General features: G+C 39.8%; 1 protein-coding gene across 1 annotated transcript; it reads left to right on the top strand.

The window, feature by feature from the left end:
• Positions 1-173: 173 nt before the first annotated feature.
• Positions 174-19,324, top strand: IMPA2 (inositol monophosphatase 2; the record flags this gene model as incomplete). Its single annotated transcript, XM_084259983.1, has 8 exons — positions 174-290; positions 5,442-5,575; positions 9,928-10,032; positions 11,338-11,383; positions 13,712-13,820; positions 17,455-17,563; positions 17,715-17,866; positions 18,715-19,324. The coding sequence occupies 8 exons, from the start codon at positions 174-176 to the stop codon at positions 18,828-18,830; spliced, it is 888 nt and encodes a 295-aa protein (XP_084116109.1). The 3' UTR covers positions 18,831-19,324.
• Positions 19,325-19,973: the final 649 nt, after the last annotated feature.

The raw sequence follows: 19,973 nt of genomic DNA on the forward strand, positions 1-19,973 counted from the left end.
CCCCTCGGGGCGGTGCCGGGGCGCGGAGTGACAGCGGCGGCTGCGGCGCATCGGGCGGGAGGGCGGCGGTGTGCGCGCCGGGTCTACACGGTCTTCCGTGGCCGCTCATCGGCGGGGAGCCGGGACCCTCCGTGCCCCCCGGCCCTGCCCCGGGCAGCGGAGCCGCCGCCGCTATGAAGCCGTGCGAGGAGGAGGAGGAAGAAGCGGGGACGCCGGCGGCTGCCGACGGCGGGGACCCTTGGAAGGAGTGCGCGGAGGTGGCGGTGCAGCTGGCGCTCCGCGCCGGGCAGGTGAGGAGAGCCGCGCCGCCGCCCGCCCTGCTGAGCTGCGTTCCGGCACGCTGCCGCGGAGGGGCCCGGGGGAGCAGGGGGGGGCGGCGGGGCGGGCTGCCTGCCCCGCGGTCGAAGCATCCTTCTCCCGGGCGGTTGTACTGGGTCCGCTTCTAAATTTAGAGGAGCGGCCGTGTGGGCACTTGGCTGGTGCAGCAGGGCAGGGGAGGAGGAGTAGGACAGCGGCAGGGCTCGGCACGCATGTAGCCGGGCTGCCGCGGGAGCCCTCGGCCGTTTCCCTCCACAGCCGGAGGGATGACGGCCGCTTCTCTCGGGGGCCGCTTCCCTCGGCGGGCTGCGTCCAGCTTAAGGACAAGGAGACGCTTCAGGTGCAAGCAGATTTATTTTGCGCCTGGGAGTGGTTTTGCTTCATTAAAAAAAAAAAGGCGGAAAGATTTGCCAGCGTGAAGGTGCTTTAGTAACTTTCAGAGATACCCCAGGCGTTTGTTCCGGTGCTGTAGTGTTTTCGGAGCACGCTGTGACGCTGGGGGTGAATGTGTGTACAACGGAATGTTTATGCTGTGATGCATTTACCCAGAACACGATGTGTTTACACGTTAGAGTTCCCCCGTTCGGTTTTGAGCAGCTCAGGCTCAAAATTCTCGTGCTGAGAACAATGGCCAGGTCAGGGAGGGTTTTGCCTGCTCGGTATACATACCGGTGTCTTCAGAGGGACTGAAGTTCACTTGCTAGGGATAAATCAGCTGTGGCTCTGCAGAGCTCTAGGGTAGCTTATTTAAAATCCGTGTTTCAGCACAGCAGAAGGTTAGTCATCTCAGGAGACATCCTGGAGACATCATCAGGAGACATCCTGGTCCCGTTGTATGCAGCAGCAAACCTTCCACCACCTCCCAACAGAGCCAAGAAGCGGGATCAGCAGATTGTTTCAGATGAGAAATTGGGTGAAACACAAACCTCAGCAACATGTGTGTCTCTTCTGCTTCCATTCTGCTCTATTTTGAAACACACTTTGGACCTGTACACTACGAATTAAGAAGTCTGCTTTTCTATCTTGAGTCCAGGACCTGTAACTTTTCCTTAATATGTGGTGTTGTATGTGTTTTGTCCTCAGTGGAAGACACAGACAAAGATGAACAGAATGCCAAAGGAGACTTTAGTAATACAGGAAATAAAAGGATGGTCCAAATCAGGATGACAAACTCTCCAAACAGGAGTTTCTTCAGAATACTCCTTCTGCCAGCCATTTCATAAGAGAGGCCTTCTTATGGCTTGCTCAAGTGTCCACACCTTATTTCTCAGAATATCAATTTATGAATACAGCCAGAACTGTTGCCAGCCATTTTAGTCCCCCAGAAAACCACAGCTGAGCACCTTCTCCTGGAAGAAATAAACATCCCAAAAGATGTGTTTAAAAAAAGTGTAGATCAGGTACTTAGGGCTATGGTTTAGCATAGGACAGGAACGGCTGGACTCGATGACCTTAAAGGTCTTTTCCAACCTTGTAAATTTATGATTTGGTGATTAATCCTTGCATCTGTTCAGTTCGCAGTTTGCCATCACTAACTTGTGACTGGCAGGAAATGGCTGATTCCTTGGCAGGCCAAATTTAAACCAGTCAAGGATGCTGTTTAATTAGACCTTTGGAACCGGGTAGGGATCTTATTAATGTTAAGAAATTATTTCAGTTATGAGAACCATCAGATACCCTTGTGAAAGAAAAGGTGTGTGTGGGGCTGTATCTTTTCTTTGTTAGTCCACCTCCAGCTATTCTCAAAAGAAGCTAGAGAACACAATCTGCAGTGTACATAGGCTTGATGGGACTGGATTTTCATCAAAATTTGATTGATAAAATTGTGCTTTATTTTGGTCTCCAAAAATTAAATTCCAGCCAATTCCACTGGTCAAGTTAATCTTTTTCTTCTTTCCATCCCCAAGACCTCTCCACAAGTTCATCTTTTTCTTCCTCCCATCCCTGAGACCTTTCCACCTTTGCTTCTGTCCCCAGAAATCTGCTTGCAGTCCGTCTCCCCGAATCTGAGTCCTGTCTCCATCCCCACATGCAATTTTGCCAATTCAGGCTTTTCTTTTAAGGTCCTCCATGTCTCAGGACCATAGCAGGTTAGGAAGGCTCAGAATCATTAGAAAATATTTTACAGGAGTCTTGGTGCAGAGGACAACCTGAAGAAAGGCGTGCAAGTCAAGGTTTTGGATTTCTAGGAAAAGTGAACCTGTAATGCAGTTTCCTGGTCTCTCCTTTTGGCTTACACAACCATTTGGTTTATAATGCATAATGTTTCATAAGTAAAATATGTATTCTTTCCAACAGATAGGCATCTAAGCTCTGAAGCAATAATTTCTTCTAAACTTTGAAATCCAATAAAGAAAAGATTGCTTGAATATGTGTCAGAAGTGATGTTGCTGGAGTAACTTCTGTTCCCAGCTTAAAATCAGTGCCTCTCTTGCCTGTCCTGTTACTTAGTTCCATTTTTTTTACAAAATATCACAGGCTCTCATTTAATACATATGGCTATTTCATAATGAGATTGGCCACAGTAGTGTAATCTCTGTAATTGACCTGCATTAAAATTATGTCTAATTAGGTCTGTAAGGCCAAATAAGGAACTTTTTTTGAACCTCTCTTCTGCTTTTTCTGTGAATAAACTCTGCTTCCTATGTTCATGAGAGCACACCCATTGGCTTAATGGGACTTTTTGCTAAGGAAGAGCAGGCACGACTAGTCCCTGAGTCTCTGATGCTGTTGAGATCACTGGGTAACATTTGAAGAGTTCACTGCAATTACAGTTGGAGAATCTTCACCAAAATGAGTAGATGTACATCCAGGTAAAAACAAGGGCATACAGGCTACTTTCCTCACACGTGTACTAGTGTAAATGCTCCTCGCTTTGCATAATGCCCCCAAATGCTCCCAAACAGGGTAGCAGGATAAAATCTAGCTAATACGCATTGTACAATAGTGATAAGGAGCAATTATTTGTTTTCATTTCATCAACTGGTAGTTCCTTTGGTCTTCCACTTAGCTGTTGTGTAGAGAAATTATAGAGCTCCATGCCCAACTGGGAAGACCAGACAATTGCACTAGGTATCTACAACCCTTACTGTAAGGAAAGGAGCTGAGCAATGCTCTCAAACTAGTCTGAGGCACAAGGCTGTAATACTATTTGTGTCAGATCATTTTTAGGGATTATTCAACAGGTGTAAGGATTATTCCTCAGGTTGGCAAGTGCAGGTCACCAGAGGAGCAGACAGGGCTGAAGTTAAAAATGGCCGTGAACAACTGGAGAAATAATCAAAAATGAAAAATACTAAATTCAGCGCTGGGAGGTGCAAAGGAGGGATCGAGTGCCAGAGCACACGATGAAAACCAACCAACTGCAGAGCACATCCTTGGGAGAAAGCTTTCACCTCCACTCTTCTCTTTGCAGCAAGGCTCAGGTTGGGATCTCACTCCCTGGATGAGCAGTGGCACCTCCTGTTTCAAGTGGCTGCAAAAATCTCCTCCATCTACATCTACTAAAACTGAAATAGAAGCCAAGAACACAGCGCTGCTAAGAAATTTAAATCTTCTCTATCTGAAGGAGCATATTCCTCATCTATTTCACTATGCAAAGTTCTGAGTCTAGCTCTAAGTAGGGCGGTTTTTTATATGTAGCCAATGTAAAAATAAAGAATTCAAATAAAAGGTAGCAGGTATTTTAGAATACACAACTGACGTGGTTAGAGTGTTTGGATTTTGCTTTAGGCCGAAGAGGAGACCAAGGACCTTCTTAAAGCGGTGGTTTTATGCTTCAGTGGTAAAACCATGCAAGACATTGAGAGAAGTAAAAAGATTAATATATATATATACAGTGATGTACAATGGATATATATATTGATATACAATAAAGAACATTGTCAAGTCCTCAGACCAAAAAGTATTAACCTGCCCTCATGAGCTCAGTAAATAGGCATAACTAATGTTTTACAGCTCACAAACCAGAAACATCAGTCCAGCTATCTTCCATACTAAGGCAACAGTCAGCAGTATCCTTTACTGGTCAGAACAACCAGCACACCCTTCCAACGTAGTGTTTTATACTGCAAATCCATGAGTTGAGACTGAAATTTGAGAGTTGCTGATTCCCTTTCCCACGCATAATGCAACAGAACTGTTTTCTTTGGTTTTAAAATACTTTGATCAATGGAAATTTAGATAAACAATTGTAATATATATGTTTTTAAAGGGACTTGGAATATCAGTCTTGTTGGTACTGGTTTTATTTAATGTAATTGTAGACAAAAAAGTGGTGTTTAATTTTTGCTTTGTTTTGGTTTTTCTAATTTCAAATAGTTTATCATTTTCACTGGTTAAAAAATAAGTCAGCTCTTTTTGCATCCTGCCCCCTTATTTTTCTTTTTAATGAAGGAATGGCAAAAATGCAGAAAAAAAAGGGAAAATTGGGAAAAGGCATTTGTTAACTGTTTTCCCATATGTGCATTTGCACTTGATGTGGTTTAGTTCTGAGGTTATAATAGTAAACCCCTTGAAAATGAAGTGAAGACTTTTCCAGAAGAGAATCCAGGGTTAGATCACTGGTTCCATATCTAGGGAAAAGTCTAAATTGTTGTTTTTGTTATATAGTGATTCTTTGGGAACTAGTGGGTGGTCAGTGCTTGAACTTCCAAAAACCCCATATTTACAAGAAAAAATAAACTTTGTGTGTCTTTCTTGGCAAAAAAAGAAACTGATGGGATTTGCCTTGTTGCATGGTTTCTTAAAGTAAGAGATCAGTGGGGTATTGGCCCTGTAAAGGAAAAAGTCTCAAGGCTTTTTCTTACCTTACGTGTATTTTTTGGTAATTTCCTAAATCATGCTGACTGCCATCATCCTTTTATTCCGTTAGTTGCATCCCATTCATTAATCCTTCTCTGAACTGTCAGGAGAGGTTCTTGTGGAGTGATTCAAAATGCCATGTTCCCAAAGACTACTCATTAGCTTGGAAGAATTTTTAGTCAGAAGAATTAGAACAGCCTCTGGCAGAATTAGGCCTACAGTTGTTTTTCAGGATTAGCTATAATTTTTCAGTAAATGTATTATTTTAGTGAGCACAGGATGAACAGCCAACAAATCTGATTTGTGAACTTCTGTTTCAGATTATTAGGAAAGCTCTAACAGAGGAAAAACAAGTGTCCACAAAGACATCTGCAGCAGATCTTGTGACAGAAACTGATCATTTTGTGGAAAATTTAATTATTTCTGTTCTGAAAGAGAAGTTTCCCTCCCACAGGTGAGTGCCTGTAGAAAGAAACTATCAGTGACCTTTTTTCCTTTTAAAAGCTGTACATCTGACTGGCATTTAAAGATAATTTTAAAAGTCTGTATATCTCTTATATATACTAATCCATTGCTTTTGGACACTTTCATATAACTCCTTTTTTAAAAAGTACCACTTCCCTATACTTTACATTTTCTAATAGCTATGTTTCTTAATATATGTATTTATTAGTAATGTTTCCCCTGTAGGGACATCATGTAGGAAGGTTTCATATCAATCTCCATGATTTTCAATTGATTTTGGTTTTCAATGACACTGATCAGTTCTCAGTTGCATAAGAATTATTCCAAGGAATTCTCTTAAAATACAGCTGAAATTAATAATGGGAAAGGTCCAGTCCTGCAGACCTCTCCTTCACTTTCTTTTGCTGTCACACAGAAGCATTTGCCAGTTGTTTATCATCATTGTCGTTTGATGCCTATACTTAAACAGGATATAAATCACTATATGGGGTGCCAACCTGAGGTTTTAAAAATAGATCTGATTGTTGACTCCTCTTGAATTATTATGGTCAATCTGAAAATAACAACTCCTAGCAGATGCACAGGTGTGAGAGAGGTTTTGTATTAGTTGCCTGGGTTTGGTTTGCTGCAGAGACTCTGCAATCAATTTCCACAATTGACTTCGGTCCATGAGGATAAAATTCATCTTCCAGCAGAGCCAGTGCAGAGCCTGTGTATCCCTTAAATACTGTATGACTTCCTTCTAAACTCTGTGTCCCTGATGGAGATAAGCCTTGCACTCTAGCACTGCGCAGAGAAACAAAGATGAAAATCTGGAGGGCTCGGCTACTAATCTGATTGTCAGTGCTGCTGGAAAAAAAAAAAAACAGGATGAAAAACATAAAAAAGGAGTAGAAAGAACATTATATACTAAATATGCCTGTCTAAATACGTGTTGTATGTGATCACATATTGAAGCAGTACTCTACAGCATAACGTGTGGTTCTTGGCCACGATCCTCAAGAGAGTGCCAGGCTTTACAAGCCTATTATTTGTGTAATATTCCTTTTACTATTGCTGGCTGTACTCCTTTCTCATCTCCACACTCATATTGTTGGGTTTTTTTTTTCTTGAATAGTCTGGCAGAGAACATAAAATACACACGTCTCATAAAATAGACCTAGGAACTAAAAAGTCCCTGACTTTATTAACTCTGTACAGTTAACTTCTGACTTTATAAGGAAATGATTTTTTGAGACAGTTATTTTTTGCTGATATTGGTTGTTGCTTTGGGTTGGAGTTTGTTCAACCAGTGAATGCATTTAGATTAAACAATAGACTAAAACTAGATTTCACTAGACTAGATTAAAACACTTATGATGAGGAGTCCACAGTAGCAATCAAGGCTTAGATTAAAATACAATGAAAGCATTAAAAGATCATTTAAATTCTGTTCAGTCTTTTCCCTAATCTGGCTGTTGAAACCAACAATGAAGATTACTGTTATTTCTTTTAAATTATCTTGATTCTTATGTTTTCCAAATTAAAAAAAAAAGTGTCCTAGGAGTTGTAAAATTAAAAGGGATCTCATTAGAATCTGTGCCATTTGCACTGTGATGAGCCTTGCCATGTTGGAAGTGTACTCAGAAGGAGAGAGAAATACCATCAAAATCTGTTTCCACGTTTCTTCTTCTCTCAGTTGGCTAAGTGGTATATATATCATCCCCATTGGTGCATTACCCAAGTTTTCATCTTTGCTCACTCCCTTCAGCACTCTGACATGCTCCAAGTGAGTTTTTCCAAAAGGTTACTTTTTCTGGTAGATCTTTGACGTGTGGGTAGGTACAGCCAGAATATCAGGGGTTACTAGGTGAAAAAGCCTATCATACCATTTGCCTGTGGTTACACAAGTTCTCATCTTTGGTGTTAACCTTGTAGACATTCAGGCCAGGACACAGCCATAACAGATGGTGACATCCTGGCTTTTTGCCCTCAGACCCACCCCCGTATGGGACAGGTGAGGGACAGCCCCGCTTTGAACCTGCTGTGCTCAACCGGCTGCCACTCCTGCTGCAGTTTATTTTATGCTGCAGTTTCCCTGTTCGTCCAGCAGTGAATTTCAGAGCAGCACAGCAGTACGAACAGATGTGCACTAAGACTTGGATAAAATTAATGGACTCATTTTCAGTGGGAGAAAACTTTAATCCCGATTTGAAGACAGGCCAACAGAGCTGGCAGGCTAGCATATGAAATTAACTGTTCTAATGATATGGCTACCCTTCCCACTTCTCAAGCTGCTCCTAAAATTTGGTCTCCGATACTTCAGGTGAACGTTTTGCTTAGTCGGCATCTTTTTGCAGGACAGACGGTCATAAAGCAACACATGTGATGCTGACCTTGAGGGACTCTCACAGTTCCCAGTACTGTATAACATCAAGGAGCTGATTTTAACCTCATAGCTCCAATTTCATAAAAGGTGCACCTAATTTGTCCTGTGTCCTTTTTGGAAAGGTTGTTCTTGGACATCAGGACTTTATCGGTGGCGCTGCTGTGCCCCAGCATCCCGTTAGCATTTCTGTATGTGAGGTTCCACAGCGTCACACCTTGCTCTAAGGAAAAGGTGAGGGAGGGACTTAGGATACTTGAGGGCAAAAAGCCATACACAGGAACACTCTTGTCTTTAAAGAGTTTCCCGTTTCACCTTTCTTTGACTGGCAAGACAACAGCTAAGGTTCAGGCTCTAGGTGGGGGAGCGGGTGGAAGCAGAGGCACAGTCTATTGATAGAGGCATAATTTATTGGTGAAGATGGACAAACTGAGATGGTATATAAGGTGCTCCATCTGCAAGAAGATGAGCTTCCTCTGCAGCCAGCAGCCTGACCAAAGTGTAGGGTTGGGTTTAAGTGCTAATTATAAGATTTGTAGAAGCACAAGACAAATGATACAACCCCAACAAGACAAAATAATGGAATATTTAGAGCACGGAGTCAACAACTGACTGAGAATTTCAAACACTTGTTCAAGTCTTTTTCATTTCTCAGGTGCACACTTTGTCCTTCAGCTGTTATCTTTAGTAGAGATGAAAATAGTAACAAACATTTCCTACTTCTCTTTTCATACCAACCTGGGACCCGTAATGCCATCAAAATGGTCCCTTTCTACCGGGGAGTGGCAAAGTAGCATTTGGAAAATTCAAGAAGTCTCCTGTGCTGTCTGCAGAATATTTTAAGCTCATGGTGGCAAACATTATGTGGCGGTGCATGTTGAGGGCACAATAGCAAACAGCTGCTACTCAGTCCTAGGATAGTAAGAGTTTTTACAAATGACATTTTATCTTCATTTTATCAATTTTTGCTTCTTCCTTGCATCTTCAAGAGAAGCTTTTTTGTCTTCAAACATTTGCAGGAACTCTGAATACCACTACCAGTTGTTTGAGTGTGAAACCAAAACCAAGATTCGGTACTAGCAGTCTGATTCTATATACCTTCTGTACATATATTCAAATCTGTGAGAGCAGCACCTGCACAGCATTTAGAGAAACAGACCCTGAGCAGTTTATGGGAGAGAAGGGATAATTAAGGTCAGCAGGAAATGTGCCAGAACAGGATGTTCGTTTCCCAGGGAAAAAGGAGGGGGGGAAAATATAAAAGCATATCTACAAAAAGAAATTGGGACAGAACAGAACAGAAGATGAGCCGAGATTTCAGTGTGTGCCTTGTACATCCAAACAACAACCAACCAAACAAAATTTGCTGGTTTTCTCTGGGTCATGGGAAAAAAGTAAGTTCAGCTTTCTAAACCTTTTAATTTCCTGAGTCAGACTACTGTAAAAACTTCAAGTAGGAACGAGATTGGGGATTTTCTAAGGGTTCATTATTTCCCACTGACTGAATTTGACTGCAAGAGAGAAGCGGCTACAGTTTGCAGTTTATATTACTTGCTGCAAGAGACAGGCCTAACCCATAAAATTACATTCTACATAAAAAAACTTTTCTAGAGTTCCAGGGATGCCAGTTCATATCCATTTCTGCATTCATTTTCATTGCATTCTTAATGGTGTATTGGGAAAATGAACATAAATCCAGTTCTTTTTTTATCATGTAAAATACTGTACTGTAGATCTGAGAACTCTCTGCAAAGTTCCTATGAAAGCTCCTCATTCCAAAATGAAAAAAATGATATATGTATTTATACATACATACACATTTATACAAAAACCTTCTATATTTTACAATATATATTTTATATATATATATATATAAATAGTACAACTTCAAAAACAGAAAGATGGAATTTGTTCTTCCAAGTCACATAACTGAGCCAGTTTTCTGGGGCACTTGTTTTACTCCACACCAAATGCAGGTTTATTGCAGAAGAATCCACTGCAGCTGGTTCAAAATGTGTCCTCACTGACAGTCCAACCTGGATTATTGACCCTGTTGATGGAACGTGCAACTTTGTGCACAGGTAAGTGTGCAAGGAGCTGGGAAATGCAGGGAAAAAACCACTGTGTAGCTTCCCACAAGTCTTCTGTTCTGCTTAAAAGCGTTTTACTATGGTAGCTTTGTTCCTTTGACTCATAAGTAGGAGTCACCCCTTTATCTTTCTGTACCTCATGTAGTATATCTGAGGGAGTGTGTGTTTGTGCTAGAGAGCTCTATACTGTTATCTAAAGGTAAGCTGAAGTTTCTGCTGATTGCTCAATGACCCAAAGCTCTTGACTCACAGCTCGTTTATATATAAGCACACATTAACGTGCAGAGACTTGAGCTGAGCTGGAGGAACAAGGCTGTGCTATGATGACACTTGGCCTAACGCCTTATGTGGTTGTTATACATTCCTTTCAAATACAGATGCTTCATTTTTCCATATATGAAGAGTACAACCATGGCATATATGTAGAGTAGAACTGAAAACTAAGTTGTACATAGATACTGGGTTGGAACTTTGATAATAGCTCTTTGCCAAAAGAAATCTAGGGATTGTTACTGAAAAAATGCAAAAGTTTAATTCATCATTTGAGTGCTAGGAGTTGTAAACTAATGACTATTCATAATGTTTCTACTTAAAACCCTTAAATACACTCTGCCTTATAGTTAGCAACTTAACAGAACCACAGTTATTTTTTTTAAAAAAAAGCATTTTATTGACTTTTGGTGCAATTGGGAGAATTCAAGGGGAGGTGAGGTAGCAGTATTTTCTAGATCTTTACTTTTACAGCCCTTTTACAAACCTGTTTTTAAGAAATTAATTTACTTCATTGTTTGAAATGCAGTAATTATACTTTAGTCAAAGGACCAAATTAAATAGATGATTGACACTTTGTTGAAAGTGAGGGTAGAGGAACTGGTTTCTCCTTATGTTGATGTCAGCAGCAAGGTATCTCCATGATACTTAACTGCTGTCTCAGATGCTTGAACTTGAACAAAATGTGCTTTTAAAAGTGATGACTTGTTATAACAACATTGATGATTTTACACTGGATAATTCAATGACACCAAAGCAAAAACATCACTATAATATGTAACATGTTCAGTATAAAAATTGTGGCTTCTTCATGTGTTTAATTCTTGCTTTCTCCAATACTGAATTACATCTTTCAGGAACTGACAAAGTTAGAGGCTGACAAAGGAGAAATAGTACAACGTCAAGAGCATTTTGACACAAGTAAATTCACAGAGCTCCATCTGTGGTTTTGTTGCCTAAGGGAGTTGCATATGGAGTAAACAGAGAGATTTTTCATCAATAATACTTCATTTCTTATTTTCACAGATTTCCAACAGTGGCAGTGAGCATTGGATTTGCTGTTAACAAAGAGGTATGAAGTATATTCTTTAAGATGGGTACCTGAGAGCTGGTTAGAAGGTTCAAAACTATGTGGGAACTTTAAGTAAAATACAATTTAACAAAGAAAATAATCAGCTATTACTCAGTTTTTTCCATGCATTTTAAAAGCATTTGATCACGTTCCACTAGTCCAAAATCATAGTCCCACAAAACTTACTTAGGCAAACTGGTGATTACAAGACAATTCTTACAGATTATTATAAATATTATAGGATTTTTGTGGGAGAAAAAAGGGAGTACTGGTGTGAGCAAGGTTTTGTAAGACAAAACTGTAATGAGTTAAATACAGTGCTGCCTATTCATAATTTAAACATATCTCCCCGTGTTTGTGTGTTATTATTATTGCTTCTTTCCTGCTAGCAGTATCTGTGGAAGCTAACTGCTGCTATGAAGCAGTTCAGAACTGCTTTCTATGAAGAGTGCAAAATTATGGGCCTAGTTCATTTAATCTGGCTTTGTGGTTTTCTTAACATAGTAAAATAACTGTATTTCACACATGAAAGCTTGATTAAAGGGGGGGAACAAAGTACCTAGCCTTCATACGTGCCATTTTGAGTTTCCTGGCTATACTCATTCATGGTAGTGCCTTTTCTCCAGATGTTGATGGTTTACAGTTTGATACATACAGAAGAAATAGCAATTCAAATTGCCAAGGAATGTGCCTCTTCCAGCCTAATTCCACAATCTTAAATATATGCATAGCTGTAAAGTGAAGCCAGGAAGAATTCTGCACAGTAACAACGTAGTTTTCAGGTGTGCTAGTGGCTCTTACTGATTTAAATGGAATAATGTTGTGTCCTTCTCTAGTTAGACTTTTCAAACATAGAAGCTGCAGAGAAACATTTCATGCTTTTCTGAAGTTTATTCATTCCCAAAGGTCCTTTTGAATGCTATATATTATTACCAGACAGGTTTCTCTAATGTTTATGTTTTCTAGAACACCATTGTGATTTTGATGCCGCATATTTTGGGTTATGTAAACTAAACAAAGCTGAAACAAAAATAAAGAATTATGTTAAATCTCCCTCAGTAAACAAATGGGAAATGCAGAAAAAAAAAAAGCAGTAAGCAGAAAAGGAGCCAAAGTACACACAGGGGAACTGCCCTGAATCTAAGCCTTGAACAGTACTGACAAAATTCCTGCAGATGTCTTCAGGGAAAGAGTCTATTAATAGTGTTGTGCTCCTCAAAAAAAACCCCTTTGTTTAGATGGAACCTCAGGGTAGAGAGTGAGGACATTTGAATTGTTTCTGCTGAAACACTATTGAATGGAGGAGGGCAGCCCAAAAAGATTGGGAGTCTAGAATGTCTGAGTTGTTCTCTTGACCTTGTTGCCAGCTTCTTCCATGACCTTGGGCAAGTCACTTAATTTTCATGTATCTGTCCACCTCTAAACAAATTACAGCTAACAGTACTTATCTAGAGGTGATTTTAGGAACTGATCATTGAAGTCTGTAAGGTGCTTTAAAATCTTTTGGTGAAGCCTATTAAAGTAATGGAAACATTAAATGCCTTGGATTTAAGTCAGTAGTCAATTTCTGACCACCTTCTGCTTAGTAAACAGATGCTCCCACAAAAATTCTGGTGTTGCCCATTCTCCAGCTTTCATTGAGGGTCACAATATTTAGTGTTTCTCTTCAAACTCCTTCTGGGAGTCTTTTGACTTCATGAGATTCTCACTTTTATGTGTAAACAAAAGGATTTTGCAGAGAAAATATTTGAACAAGTGACTGGATTGTACTACATTGGTTGAACAGGCGAGCAAATTAAATGCATTGTGAAAGGTGAAGTGCATATAAAAGTATCCACTGTTAGTAAACAGCATGTCATGGCTTCTGAATTTGGATGCCTCACCAATCATACATCTTTGGGGCTGCAAATCTTTAGGCTCCAGCCAAAGTCAGTGGGATTACTTGTAGGTGTAACTGCTCACAAGTGAAAGCAAAGCATTCAGAATCTGGCCTCAGAGGACTTGCATACTTTCAATGAAAACATACAACTGAGTCTGAAATCTACTTAGCATTTAATCCTTTCTAATGTGAACACAATCAAACTGCAAGTAGGAGTTTAGAAGATCCTGAACAGATTGCATTAACTTCTCTTTATAAACTGAATTTTATATGACCTATATCTCAGTATCACAGTAACAGTAAAATTATTCCAGTCTATTAGCATCAGTATAACCTTTGATTTCATGTACCAATTAAAATATTGCTGATCTTTCTGCCATTAGTAGTTGTTTATATTATGATGAGTAATTTGAGTTGCATTCATTTCTTTCCTTTTCAAAATCTTAAAGCTTGAATTTGGTGTAATTTACCACTGCACTGAAGAACGATTATACACTGGTAGAAGAGGTCAAGGGGCATTTTGTAATGACAAAAGGCTTCAGGTATCAAAAGAGACAGGTTGGTCTAGATTTTGTTAGAACTCTAAAAGGAATATGTTAATTTTGTTTCAGAGTTGTTGCGAATCATCATTAGGATAATGAACATCATTATCCTGATGGAAAGTATTTCACCTGCATGATAACTTTGTTGTTCTGTGTTTGTTTTTTTCTGGAAAATCACAACTTTTCTCATTTTCTTTTAAAAATATACATCTGAATATGAACTATGTAAATAATCCTAAATTATTTTGCTTCATAACCATTGTTTAAAATAAGGAAGAAGTAATAGATTCACTGGTTTCATTCCTGCTGTATGCTGGCTTATCTTTTTATGAGCAAGATGCAATGGGAATGGTGAATCAAATTCAGAGTACTGTGGCAGCTGTTAATCACTTCTTATTTTCCAATGAACTTGTACATCATAAAGTATATTATGTCTGTAGGCATAACAGTAAACTAAAGGATGCATGCTTCATTAAGGGTTCTTTAGCAGCTTGCTTTGGTGTGTGAGGTATTTTTCAACATACAAATAACTAGCAACACTTAGTCAGCACTTCCCTGGAATTCTTTTCTTGATAAACCAAGTCATAGATCTGCCTGTTTACCTAATGATAATGGATAAGAATAATCATGTGTGTGTAGAGAAGTTTTAATCAATCGAAATGGAGGAGAACACAACACGTGGTTGTAGACGGAAGCATGCATGTGCCAAAAATGTACACCATTTTACACAGGAGACAGTAAAAATTTCACCCCCAAACCAGAAATTTAATGAACTTGAAACACAGTAAATTCAAGCAATTTAACGTTCAGATTTGCTCTGGTGCCCCAAGAAGACATTGCACCGAAACTTTCCTAAAATTTGGGAAGTTTGGCTATTCACCTAAATTAATAGTGAGGTGGAGTCTCCTTGTTTGGAGAGATGGAGCAAATTGTAGTCAGTGACCCCTAAGTTTTTAGTCCTTAATTATAAATCACATTTTTGTCACTGCTCAAATACCTCATATTCCACAAAAGCCCATGCTTGCAGACACTATTGGGAAGAATGAGGGGTGCTCCCAGTTGGACTCGCTGAGCCACTCTTGAAATGTCCTTGCTCGCTTTTGCAGTCAGAGAGTTCAGGTTTCCAGCTGATCAAGAAACAATTTTGGCACATGCCACTTTCATCCTCCTTTCTCTGGACATCTTGTCTACACAGGTGTCTAGAAGAGAGCAAAGGAAGTGGACCTTCTGCCCTTCCAAATGCTTTGAAATTTTCCTGTGTTTTGAAAGACATTATTGAGTGGTGGGCAATTTCACCAGTGAAGATGGACATTCTTTACTCTGACGTGTGTTATAGTTTTAAGTGTATAAAATGACAGTTGCTCTTTTCCTATAAGGACTGTGGCTTCAGTGAAATAATCAAACCCTGGGACAGAGAGTGTGTTTCCCTCTGCCTACCACCAGAACTCAAGTAGCCTTCACCAGTGAATGATGCGTTGGGAGATCTAGGCTGTCATGTTACTTCATGCCTTTTGTTTTCAGGAAACGTGACTGTTGTATAACTTTGATCTACACTATGCATTCGTTGTTCAGATTTAATCTTTTGAAATCACAGTCCAGGCAAACAGTCATTTTTGTCAATGCCAAATTTTGTGAAGGTCTGGTATGTGAGTCCAAGCACTCAGGATACACTTAAATGAAGGTTCCATCTTCCCTCTGATCTTGAGTGATACCTTTCTTATGGTTACATTCAGGCCTTACACATACTAATACTCTAAGTGTATTTTCGTTTTTTAATCTGTGTTGGATAGAATTGGTCTTTTCCTTATAAATCTGTCTATATCACTGTTATATCTCTTCTACCAAGCCTCCTTATTTTTATGGCTTCTATCAGATTGAGGAGTAGTCAATAAATTCTCTCTTGTACCTTGAATTCCTGAAACCCCATCAAGTCTTGTGATCAGTCAGTTCCTTTTCCTACTCAGAGACCTCCCTCGTGTTGCCTTAGGCTCTTCATCCAATTTCTACCTGTAGCCTTGATGAAAATTGAAGAGATCCATTTATGCATTAGAAATATATTTAATAACTCAAAAGAACAACTGTCTGAGTCATGATCTAGCTGTGACTGATGTGGTGTGAATGCTTGGTGCGTTTCAGCAATGAGGCGTGCATTAAATGTTCTGTAATTATAAATTGGGTCTGTTACGCAAAAAGATCTATGGTAGATTGCTTTCACCATCCAGAGCTGTCAGTGGTGGCTAAACAACAAATATCCCCCAGCATACCTGCATTGGTGTTGCTATATTTTAATGCAGTAATTTAAAAAGTGGTTGTTAAATCCATGTTCTTACAGTTAAGCTTTGTGATACCCTGTAACTTTTAAGCTAATTAATGTACCAGTTACTCACCATTTACTGCGTTGCTTGAATCCATAATGTTCCTCTGCAATACTAAATTCATTCATAGCCTGTTTTAATTAAATGTCTCACTCCCGCCTAATTTGCTTCTGAAAACCTCCTTGCTACTTCTGCTAAGAATTTCCAACTTATGCAATTAACTGTAATAACCAGGTAGACGTTCCTTATCTAAATGAACGCCTAGACTTTAACCCAGGGTAGAGGGTGGCCCCTGACACTTGGGCACAGCCTAGTGAGTAAGCAATCAACCGCTAAACCTTAGAGTTTTGTCATATCTTTAACGCCTCCGAGTTCAGCTGGCACAGCAGAAGCAAGAACACTTGGCATTTATCAACCATCTCCACCTAGCTTGTCACATACTAACAATATTCAGATCCCACGGGAGGACTGCTTCAACACCTTGCAAGGCACCGTGAGTCCGTCCTTTGCACACAAGCCTGACATCCTCATCAGAATTGCCCTTGCTGAACACAATACAAATATAACATTTATATGTTATTATTAATTAAGATACTGTTTTAGTTTGTGGTAAGAAAGGGTTGGGTTTTTTCAGTCATAAGGTGCCTTTGGTTCTTTGAAATGTCAGAAAGAAAGGCAGCTATTACTGGGTGACTGCTGATTTAGGTAGAAACTTTTCTTTCCTCTTATGGTGTTCCCAAATGTTTATCATTTGTTAACGAATTACATTAAAGCTCCCTATTCAAGAACCATCCTGTTTTTAAAGATGATTAGATTAGCATCATTAATAGTTACTGGGTCACTGGAGTATTTTTAGTTGACTGTTAATATTAGTGAATTTGCCAAAAGCTGACCAGTCAATGAAATAAAACAATGTATGGCAAGAGAAGGAATCACAGAATGGTCTGGGTTGGAAGGGACCCCAAGGATCATAGAGTTCCAACCCCCCTGCCATAGGCAGGGCCACCAACCTCCAGGCCTGGATCTACACAAGGTTGCCCAGGGCTGGAGGTTATAAGAATGTAAGAATGAAGTATTCTTGGTTTTAATCTTCCCATTCTTTTTTTCTTTTCTAAGTGTGTTTAGATCAGATCATTTTATATGAAAAAATCTAATCTTGCTTGAATTTTTATACAAACTTGTCACTTATCATGTGAAAGAGTTTGGGATAAAAAAAAAAAAGGACATGAAAATTGTTTTTCTTTGAAAAGTCCATTAGAATTTAATTTAAAAACAAATGTTCAGTATCTACCTGGAAGCTGCTTGAATTAATGGAAACAACTGCCTACATTGCAGATATCTCGAAGGCCTTAATTTTAACAGAAATTGGTCCAAAACGTGACCCTGCAACTTTGAAATTGTTCCTTGGTAACATTGAGAGACTGCTCAAGGCCCAAGCACACGGGTAAGACATTTAACAATACACATCTCACATTTGTGACCAAAATCCAGTAAAAAAAACCCTAAAAGCAAACCAGTGTATTGCACCTTCTGCGATCTTGATACGTAGGTTGAAATTGCTTTACATTCCCCTGTCCCCTTCTTGCGGGATTTAGGGTCCGTGTCATTGGGAGCTCGACCCTGGCTCTGTGCCATTTGGCATCCGGCGCTGCAGATGCCTATTACCAGTTTGGGTTACACTGCTGGGACTTGGCAGCGGCGACTGTCATTATTAGAGAGGCGGGTGGCACTGTGATAGACACTTCAGGTGAGTAAAACAACCTTGTTTTTACTGCCTTTTCGGGGGCGGAGTGGCTGTTTCGGGACGACTTGTGTTACCTCAGTGCAGGCCTGCTCCTGGGGCTCTATCTCACTTCTAGCAATATTCCCCAGAAGCCTCAGCTAGACTGGCTGGTTATTCATAACACACTGATGTAATTCCAGCCTGGGGTTTCATCACATCAAAGGTCTTCTGAGTCAAACTGTATTACCATGACTTTGAGTAATTCCTTTAAAGCATCAGATTTACAGTAAAGAACTAGCCCAGGAGATTGGTAGATTGGCTCAGACTCCAAACAGATTTTGGCAGAGGCAGCCTCCCAAGAAAGGAGGACCCAGAGTTAGCTGTCTGAATGCATGCAACTAGGAACTGCTCAGAGGGCGTAAAGGACAGCACAGTCTCCAGATTGTTATTTTATTTCTTTAGATGGTACATGTCTCAGAGTTAGGGTTTAGTGGTGACAAATTTGTGGATACTGTGGAAAGACATGATGGATTAAGAAGAAGGGTGTGCTGATCGAACACATTTCTGTTCTATCCCTTCCTACTGCTAAAATAAGGGAATGTTGTGTTTATTGTTGAATACTGAACACATCTAGACGTTTTCTACTTCTGTTGCACAATTTGGCCCTGTATCTAGAATGTTCTGAAATGATTTTTTGCCTGAGATTTCCAGATAGGAGCTGCTGAAACAGGTTTTTCCCACTGCAAAAAGAGCTGCGGGTGAAGTTGTTTTGGTGTTTCTGCACCTATCTAATTCCAGCATGGTTTAGATTTAAGAATACATTGCCTTTTTACATCATGGAAGACAGTTCTCATTAATCCTTTTGTCCTCAGGGGGACCTCTGGATCTTATGTCCTGCCGAGTGATTGCTGCGGGCACCAGGGAGATGGCTATGTTCATAGCTCAGGAAATACAAACTATTCACTACAGACGGGATGATGAAAATTAAATCCTTACAATATGGAGCCTGCCCTCCTCAGCTATGTAACTTGTGCAGGATGAGTGGCTTAAAGGGTACGTGATTTCAGCAGGATTCTGTCTGTGGAGATTTTCTGTGTCAAATGTTTTTTATAAATTTATTACAATGTGGGAAGGCATAGGGAGATTTTTAAACCTCTAAGAATCGTGTCTCCTTTTTACTATGTATCTCTTTCAGCAGTATCTTTTTTATAAGATAGCATATTTTACTTGCAGTAATTTAGTCTCAAAACTAAGTTGTAATTTCATATCTGTGGGGCTGATATTTAGTCTTTTGTAACGAGCAGCTAAAAATGGAACTTTATTTTTACAGATGCAGATCTCAGGTAAATGAGCTTTAGGACTGTAGTAGTTAAGATGTGTGCCTATAATACCCTTGTTCTATACTTAAGAATGCAATAAAAATGACATTACTGTTTCCTAACTACATCATAGCTATATAACCATATATATGCATATGTACATACATGCATGTCTGTGTGTATATGTGTATGTATATACACCTACACGTGTATACGCATCTGTACACACACATACGCATGTGTGTGTATATATATGTATGGGTATCCTCGATGTTTACAGCAAGTAAGAGAAAGCTTAGAAGAAAGCTAATATTGGAGGTTACTTTCAGGTAAGGAAAATATTTTATTTGGTGTTGCTATCCAAAAAGCAAATAACAGAGCTGATCATGGGAAATGTTTAATGATTTTACAAACTGCCCAGCTAGTTCTTCTTCTTTCCCTTCATCCCTCTGCTTGGGGATAAATCATACTGTCCTACAAGCCCCCTACTGTAAGATACTCAGACCTGCAAACAATTACTACCATAGAGTCATTATAGTTAAAACGAGGAATATTGAGCTCCACTGAGTTATTCACAGTATTAACTATGACACGCAGTAGGAGGCCAGTGGAACAGTGCACGGTGTCAAGGAGCTGTTGATGTTAGAGTAACTTAGAGCAGAACAGCAGGACTTGGCCCCTTACAGGCAAGTTATTAAAAACATGCACATAAGATACGTTTGCAAGAAGTTATAAATCACATTCCCTTCTCACACAAAGTTGTAATCACACTTTTTGATCAGAGAAACCTGTAAAATCAGTAACATACATTT

The sequence above is a fragment of the Gallinula chloropus genome (genome assembly GCF_964237585.1).
Source record: "Gallinula chloropus genome assembly, chromosome: 2".
Classification (NCBI taxonomy): Eukaryota; Metazoa; Chordata; class Aves; order Gruiformes; family Rallidae; genus Gallinula; species Gallinula chloropus.